This window comes from Dromaius novaehollandiae, chromosome 13 (assembly GCF_036370855.1).
Source record: "Dromaius novaehollandiae isolate bDroNov1 chromosome 13, bDroNov1.hap1, whole genome shotgun sequence".
In the NCBI taxonomy this organism is placed as follows: domain Eukaryota; kingdom Metazoa; phylum Chordata; class Aves; order Casuariiformes; family Dromaiidae; genus Dromaius; species Dromaius novaehollandiae.
Genome location: NC_088110.1, coordinates 23513013 through 23521442, shown reverse-complemented (window position 1 = coordinate 23521442; position 8430 = coordinate 23513013). Strand labels below are relative to the sequence as shown.

General features: G+C 62.3%; 1 protein-coding gene across 1 annotated transcript; it reads left to right on the top strand.

Annotated features, from left to right (window-relative positions):
• Window positions 1–4471: 4471 nt before the first annotated feature.
• Window positions 4472–7740, top strand: APRT (adenine phosphoribosyltransferase). Its single transcript, XM_064519810.1, has 5 exons — window positions 4472–4618; window positions 5534–5637; window positions 6398–6531; window positions 6848–6926; window positions 7033–7740. The coding sequence occupies exons 1-5, from the start codon at window positions 4539–4541 to the stop codon at window positions 7173–7175; spliced, it is 540 nt and encodes a 179-aa protein (XP_064375880.1). The 5' UTR covers window positions 4472–4538; the 3' UTR covers window positions 7176–7740.
• The last annotated feature ends 690 nt before the right edge of the window (window positions 7741–8430 follow it).

Below are 8430 nucleotides of genomic sequence, written 5' to 3'. Positions count from 1 at the left end.
TGTCTCGAAGGCTTGAGAATCCTCTTATTTCCAGTGAGGACAGCATCTTCCCAGGCACAATGCTAAACACTTCTAGTGCCCGAAGAAAGAAATTCTGAAGGTGAGAGTGATTGTTTAAATCAGGGATTCGGGGAGAAAAACCTGTGTTTGGAAGCGGTTTATTTTGTGCAGAATTGCAAACAGCCTCCTCAGCACAGCTAGAAGAGGACCCTCTCCCCAGGGATCTGCTGTTGTCCTCGGCACTGGGAAACTCTATATCCTACATGCACGTTTAGTGTCTTTCTAGGAGATCCTCTGAGTACGTGTTCAGCATCCGAATAATTGTTTTACAGTTAGGCTTGTTTTCCATCTTTTTTAAATGTTTTAACAGTTGGAAACATACTTCTGGGTTTGTTTTCTGAGAGTATTCGATGTGAGTTTCTGTACCTTATCGGAAAGTGATGCAGTGGTGCCTCCTGCATGAAACTGTGAGCTTTTCAGAACAGTTACAAGGCAAGAACCGAAATCTCATTTTAGGTCCTTTTTTTTTTTTCTGAAAATGGCTATTTTAGACACTAAGAAAATGCCCTGTTTGCTGGGTTTCTTTATATCCTCTTCCACAGTTGATAGTTTCATTGTTGCTCGAAGTCTAGTTTGAATTATATACGTACACATAAAGAATCCTAAATAAAGACGGAGCTCCAGCCAAAAGTCTGTGCTCTCTTAGGAGTGAAAAAATAAAAAATCTGCCAATCCGGCAGCTGCCATGTGTTCCTCCGTGCCTCTTTCCTCCTGGAATCCCTTAATACCCTTCTGGGTGCTACGGAGGTTGGTAGCGATTCCCAGCTGAAAGCGATAGGGGCCGAAAAGGCAGCGGGCTCGCTCGCCAGCAGCGAGGAACGCGTGCCAAATCCATTAGCGCGGGACGGGGCTCCGAGTCCCACGAGGCTGCGCAGCGGGCAGCAGCGTGTCGGCCCCCCCGGGGGCTGCTGCAAAGCTGCCGGAGGGGAGCTGCGGGCGAGCGGGCCGCCTCGTCTCTGTTAGGGAGGACAAAGTTAGGGAATTATTTGGGACTGAAACTTCAGCCCAAAGCCTTGCGCGCTGGCCAGGGAGCTGCATTCTTGTGCTGTTGAAATGAGATACTTCAAATCTGTTTTTGAAAATTGGTTTAAAGTGCATGCGTATCTAAGGCCGAAACTGAAATGAAGCGTTCCAGCGAGGCTGAAAGCAGTCTAGTTCTCGTTTCCCCTTGCGGGGTGTGTCGAAATGTGGGGCATTTTTTTCCACTTCACGCTGAAGTTTTACAGTCCTTGCTGGAACAGAAACTCCCATCCCCAGCACAGCTCTTGCAACAGCCTGGTTAAGCAGATCGGACTTTGTCATCAGGCTTTTATACCCTCAGTATCTATGCTGACAGGTTAATACACAGCATCTCTCACGCCTCGGTCTCGAAGCACTTTTAAATCACTGGTTACCTCCATGGCTGGACGGGAGGCGGCTACAGCATCCCGCTGCCGTGACACCCTGCCGCGGGGCCGGAGCGGAGGCGGTGGGTCCTGCACCGGCGCAGGGACCCCGAGAGCCCCGGGGCCACGCGGCGCCCAGGCACCTCCCGGCGAGCTCCCAGCACGAACGCGGCTTGACATCACATTTGGAAATCGGCCCTAGGAAAGTTCCCTGCCGATGGAAATCGCAGCAGGAGCCAGCACTGTTGTTTGACAGGTTGAACAACTACAGGGAAACTGATGGGCTTGGGAAGCCAGAAACCAGCCTCCGTGCGGTCGGGGCAGTTCGTGTCCTCTGAAACGGAGCATTAACAAGTAAAGGTATTTCAGAGATCTGAGAAACGTTGCTTTCAAACCTAATCTGGCACGTGGCATGATTTCTGGCAGCTGAAGTGTTAGGAGTACTATTTGGTGTTTCTTTATACTTTTCCTGGCTGTTTGCACGGGGTCAGTTAGCGCCGGCGGCTTGGGCATCCCTGCTTAGCCTCTAAAACGTGGCGGTATCTTCTGCTAATGACGCCGGTGGTCGCGCGGGAGGGTCACAAGTGAGAATCGAGCTGCGGCTCCGAGGGGAAAGGGCGATGAAGACCCCAGTTTGACTCCTCCACCAGCGTCAGGCAGAAAGCGGGGAGGGCCGGGGTTTGTGCTGGAGGCAGCTCCCGGGTGTTTCCAGGGTAGACAGATGCATCCATCGCTTCCTCCTGCCAGGAAGAGACGAGCTGCTGGAAAAGCTGGTTATCCGGTATCACAGCTGGTAGAGCTGCGAGGGAGAAACCTTTCCAGTTCTTCGGAGGGTGTCGCAGAGCCCCCGCGCCAGGGAAGGCTACGTGCTTCATTCGTGGCCGTTTCACTGGAACAGCTGTTAGAGAGGATTTTCTGGTGCCAGAGAGATAATCTGACTTCAGGGAAAATCTTAGTCCGTGAGGGAACGGTTGTGAACAGTCCCGGCGACCTCCTCCTGCGCGGGCTGTGTGTCAGCCCGGAGCTTTCCAGGAGCAACCTTTGCACTGACCTTCGCCTCTGCGCCTCGGGCGGGCACCCATCACACAGGTGCCCTGTGCCAAGGAGACCCTATAGCCCTCTATATGTGCAGTAGGAGGAAGCAGAGCAGCAGGGGATTCAGCGAACAGTTTCTCAACGTTTGCACCGAGAGCTGGAAACCACGCCGGCACGGGCAGGTCGGGCACAGCGGCGAGGGGAGCGGTGCCAGGATGTGCCCAGGCTCCGGTGTCTCGCAAGCAGCGTCCCGTGAGCCCTGGCCCACCACGGCCGAGCCACGGAGCAGGCCAGCTCCCCTCCCGCTCCGACTGCGCCAGGGCCACATCCCCCAGCGGGAAGGACCCGCGGCTGCTGGGAACGACCGGTCCAGATGCCGGGATGCTGCAGCCCTCAGCGCCCGGCCCGTGGGCAGGCAGGTCTGCGCCGGATCACAGCAAAATGGCTGGATAACTGCCGGCACGCTGCCCGTACCGACTGCGTGTCGAAGGTAGGACACAACGGCTGCTCCAAGGGGTGGAGCGGGTCTTCCCTTTGCAGCCACCAGTGAGCGGCACCGGGGTGGCCCAGGGGCGCGGGAACTGCCCTCGCCGTCAGCGGGGGGTCGTACCGGCTGCACTGGGACCACGTCCAGGTCGTATTTGCTAATGTACGAGGAGCCCTGCACTCATTCAGCACTCCGTCTCCTGACCACAACGGCCTTCGCAGGCCAACTGCTGCTCACGCTCCCGGAGATGGGAGCTGAGAGCTGCCCTGACATACCGCACAAATGAGCCGACACCAACAGCTGCCGAGCTCTTACCCCCGAACCGAGGGCACTCAGGCTCGCGCTGTCTTCCCTGATGAGCTTAATCCAAGCCAACAGTTCCAACAAACACAAAATGCCATTCAGGGCTCGTGAGTGCTGACAAGGGAAGAGCGGAGTGAGAGAGGCTTTATGAGCAGGGAGTCCAGTGCTTGCGAGCCGGCTGCGTGAGGCACCGCACAGGGCAAAGGGGCTCCAAGCGCTCCCTTTCACCAAGCTGCTGCGGCCAGACCTGGCGTGGAGCTGCTGGCATCCCTGCCCCGGGCACGCGGGGCTGGAGCAGGGTCACCCCGCACCAGGGAACCAGGGCACTGTGCGCTGGGGGATCAGGGCTCTGCACCAGGGGGGCCAGGGCTCCGTGCCCAGGTGGTACCCAGGCTCCATGCACCAGGTGCCAGGGCTCCACACACAGAGGTACCTGAGCTCTGTGCCCATGGGTACCCAGGCACTGTGCACTGGGTTACCAAGGCACCGTGCCCAGGGGGTACCTGGGCTCTGTGCACCGGGCTACCAAGGCTCCATGCACCGCAAGTACCCGGGCTCTGGGCACCAGACTACCAAGGCACCAAGCTCCAGGGATACCCGGGCTCCGAGCACCAGGGTACCCGAGCTCCGTGCACCGGGCTACCAAGGCTCTGTGCACTGGGAGTACCCAGGCTCCGGAGTACCAAGGCACCGTGCACTGGGGCTACCGGGGCTCCGAGCACCGGGGTACCAAGGCATCATGCACCGGAGGTACCCAGGCTCCGTGTACCGGGTACCAAGGCACTGCACACCAGGGGTACCTGGGCTCCGTGCCCAGGAGTACCAAGGCTTTGTGCAATGGGAGTACCCGGGCTCCGGAGTACCAAGGCACCGTGCACCAGGGATACCGGGCTCCCTGCACCGGAGTACCAAGGCACCGTGCACCAGGGGTGCCTGGGCTCTGTGCCCAGGGGTACCTAAGCACCGTGCACCGGGGGTACCTGAGCTCCGTGCACCAGGGTACCAAAGCACCGTGCACCGGGGGTACCCGGGCTCCGAGCACCGGGGTACCAAGGCACCGCACACCAGGGGTGCCTGGGCTGTGTGCACCGGGGGTACCCGGGCTCCCTGCACCGGAGTACCAAGGCACCGTGCACCGGGGGTACCCGGGCTCCCCGCCCCGCAGGCACCTGGCCCCGCGGTGGCCGCGCCCCGCGGTGGCTGCCCCGCCCGCCCCGTCGCGTCGCGTCGCGTGGCGCCCGGCGGCGGCTGCGCAGAGCGGCGGCGCCATGAGCGAGGAGCGGCTGCGGCGGGTGCGCGAGCGCGTGCGGCCCTTCCCCGACTTCCCGGTGCCCGGCGTGCTCTTCCGGTGGGCGCCGCGGGCGGGGGGACCGGGGGGGGCTGGGGCCGGGGCCGGCGGGGCACGGGAGCTGGGCGTGCATTGGGGGTGGGGGGGCACTTGGGGAGGAGGTGCGCTGGGGCTGGGGGTGCCCTGGAGGTGCCCTTGGGCTGGGGGGTGCATTGGGGCTGGGGTGGGGGTCGCGTTTGGGCTGGGGGTTCACTGAGGCTCGGGATGCATTTGGGGAGGAAGTGCACTGAGGCTGGGGGTGCATTTGGGCTGGGGGGGTCCATTTGGGCAGGGGGTGCACTGGGAGTGGGGGGTGCAATTGGGCTGGGGGTGCACGAGGGGTGGGGGGTGCAATTGGGCTGGGGGTGCACGGGGGGTGGGGGGGTCCATTTGGGTAAGGGGTGCACTGGGGCTGGGGGGTGCATTTGGGCGGGGGGTGCATTTGGAGAGGAGGTGCATTTTGTTTGAAGGTGCATTTGGGCTGGGGCTGAGGGTGGATTTGGATGGGAGCAGGGGGTGCACGTGAGCTGGGGTGCGTTTGGGGAGGAGGTGCACTGGGGCTGGCGCAGGGGTTGCACTGGGGCTGGGGGTGCAGTGGGGCTGGGGGTGCACTGGGGCTGGTGCAGGGGCTGCAGTGGGCCTGGGGGTGCACTGGGGCTGGTGCAGGGGCTGCACTGGGGCTGGGGCTGCACTGGGGCTGGGGCTGCACTGGGGCTGGTGTCAGGGCAGGGCCGAGCTGGGGCAGCGGCGGGGGCTGTGCTGGCTCCGTCCCTTTCCGGGCAGCCGCGAGCTGCTCCCACCCACGCTGGCAGCACGGGGCTGGCTCTGGCCAGGCTGCACCTGGGCTCCCTGCGGGTTTGGGAGGTCTCCATCCTGGGTGCTCCTGGGAGCCAGAGCAGCCCCAGGGGCAGCTGACGCCTGGTCCTCCGTTTGCAGCGATATCAGCCCCTTGCTGAAGGACCCGGCAGCTTTCAGGGCTTTGATTGACCTTTTGGAAGCTCATTTGAGGGCCTCTTTCCCCCACATCGACTTAATCGCAGGTGAGTGAGTGCTTGCTGCAGCGTCCTCGAGCCCCGGGCAGAGCGCAGACCGTGCCGGCTGCAAGCTGGTTTTGGATGTGGCAGATGCCACCCGATGACACTGCAGTGGCAATTTCATAATTCAATGTGTTGTTTGTTTAAAAAATATATATATATCATTCAGTTAGTGCCGAAGGTCTCTGCCATGCCGCCTGCACAGTCCAGTGCAGCGCCCACGGCCGGGAGACCCGTCCCAGCGGGTTTTCCCTCTCGGAAGGCCTTTTCCAGCCACCCAAAGCAGCCTTTGCAGTGAGAGCGTCTCGCAGCGCAGCCGCGCGCGACACCGAGGATAAAGCGCTCGAGAGGGAGCGCTTGGGCTCGGCGAGGGCCCAAAGTGCAGCGAGCCCGGACCAAGCCCGGTCCCGAGCGCTGACTATAACAGCGGTGCGTCCCGCGGCAGGGCAGAGTCCCCGGCGGCCTGGCCGCGTTGATACTGCCGCGTAACTGAGCTTATCTCTGAAAATGGCCAGTGGGGAGAAAACGGAGGCAAAATGTCCCGGTGCAGGGAGGCATGTGAGTGTGAGCCCCGGGCGGCTGCAGGAGCGTGCAGGAGCGTGCCGTCCTGCTTTTAGCTCGCGGAAGCGACTGTAAGAGCAAATCGCTTCCAGCAACCCCCTGAATACAGGAAGGTAAAACTGGGATGTCATGCAAAGGACAAGCATCGTCTAGCTGAAGCCGCATGAGCATCTCTTACGTGCTGCTGCGGCTGCGCTTCCCGCAGGCCTGGATTCCCGCGGCTTCCTCATCGGCCCGCCTCTGGCGCAGCGGCTGGGCATCGGCTTCGTGCTGATTCGGAAGAAGGGGAAGCTGCCCGGTCCGACGGAGTCCGTCTCCTACACCCTTGAGTACGGCAAGGTAACGCCGGGGGGGGCCCAGGCTGGCGGGGGCGGTGGTGGTGGGGTGTCCGTGCTCCGCTGCGAGCTGTGCACGTGCTCTGTGCGTGTGACCTGCACTGTGGGGTGTTTTTTTTTCCTTTTTTTGGGCATGGTGCTGAGTTGCCCGGCCTGGAGGGGCTCGTGGGGCCGTCTGCTGCGGGGTGGTGCCGGGGGGCTGGTCCCACCACCCCGCTCCGCAGTCCCACGCGCCCCCCCCCCGCCGTTCGAGCACGCGCTCGTGCCTTTTCGGGGGCTGCAGCGCGCTTCCCCGCGGGGCCGCTCGCTCCCTGCTGCAGGCTGAGCTCGAGATCCAGAGCGACGCCGTGGAGCCGGGCCAGAAGGTGGTCATCGTCGACGACCTGCTCGCCACCGGAGGTGAGCGGCGGGCGTCCCGCGTGCGCGGCCCCGGCTCCCGCCGGGAAAACCGGTGCTCCGCTCGGCCCGGCCGCGCTGACGGCTCTGCTGCGCCCGTGTCCCGCAGGCACCATGCGGGCGGCCTGCGAGCTGCTGGGGAGGCTGGAGGCGGAGATCCTCGAGTGCCTGGTCATCATCGAGCTCAAGCTCCTGCGAGGCTCCGAGAAGCTCCAGCCGTTCCCGCTCTACTCGCTGCTGCAGTACGACTGAGGTGCTGGCGGTCCCGCGGCACCGGGTCGGGGCCGTCCCACGTCCCCTCCTGGCTGCCCCGGGCCGGGGGACCTGCCGCCTGCGGCGGGAGGCCGAGCGGGTGCTGTAAAAACCCAAGTCCTGTTTATTTTCTGAGCCTCTGGTTAAGGTCCATTTGGTGTAAGAATCCTTTCTTTGAGTTCATCCCTCTGGGCAGAGGGAACAGCCTGGTCATTTTGAGGAAGAAGAGCAAGAGGCAGGGTTAGCGATTTATTTTTTAATATTATTATTATTATTATTTTTTAAGGAGACCAAAGTGAGAACGGTGCTGCTGAGGGCAGGAGCAGTCTGGTAGCCTTGCTAGGCCCAGCGTTGCCTTTGGGCTAAGTTGCATGTTGTCCGCCCGGGGCCCCCCCGGCCGCGGACGTGCTCGTCCCTCTGGCACGGGTGGGCTCGGTCACGAGGGCGGATGCATCCCCGTGTGCCAAAGCTGCCCTGTGCCTGAAAACGCTGCGGGGCTGGCGTCCCCGGCTTTACAGGGGTTGAACTCGCTGATAAAATAAATGCTGACTTTTATTTTTTTTAAGCTGTCTCCAAGCTGTTCTTGCAGTAGCTGAAGGTGTTAGTGGCGTTTGTGCACATCCCGTGCTGTCGCTGGAGCACCGAGGCTGTGCCCGCGCTGCCCGGCTCCTTTTGGGTGTTTTTCCTCCGTGCCTGGCAGCGAGCTCGGGTCCAGCCTGGCGGCGCGGGGCCAGCACAGCTCGCAGGCTCATCTTCCCTGTCCTGCACTTTAAGAGCTGTTGTGGCTATTTTTATCCCTGGTTCCTGAAAAGCTCACGCAGCACCGGGACGGCTAGCGCGGTGGTGCTCAGCGCTGAGAAGCGCTGGTCCCTGGGGGGGGGGGGGGGGGGGGGGGGGGGTGTCTGCTCCCAGGCGCGGGTTTTGGCAGCCGGCCCGGGCCAGGAGCAGAGCGCGGCAGTGCCCCGTGTGCGTGCCTGGCCCACGGAGCCCCTTCCCGGCTGCAAAGCAGGGGGAAAATCATTTCCAGGCCAAGGAGCGGCAGAAAGCAGCTGCACGGCCACCAACAGCGCTGGGTGTAACCCTCCTCCGGCAGCCCGGGCGAAGGGGGCTCGCGGCTCCCCTGCGAGCTGGAGGAGGCCGAGGCGATGGCTCTCCTCTGGCAGCATCGCTGGGCTCCCCCTGACAGTGCTGCAGGTGGGGGTGCTTCCCTGAGCCCCCCACCCCGGGGTCACTGCTCCGGTGGGATGAAGGGCAC

Coding starts and splice junctions, on each gene's coding strand:
- APRT (XM_064519810.1), top strand. CDS start 4,539: ATGAGCGAGGAGCGGCTGCGGCGGGTGCGCGAGCGCGTGCGGCCCTTC. Junction 5,638..6,397: donor CCACATCGACTTAATCGCAG/GTGAGTGAGTGC, acceptor CGCTTCCCGCAG/GCCTGGATTCCCGCGGCTTC. Junction 6,927..7,032: donor CGACCTGCTCGCCACCGGAG/GTGAGCGGCGGG, acceptor CGTGTCCCGCAG/GCACCATGCGGGCGGCCTGC.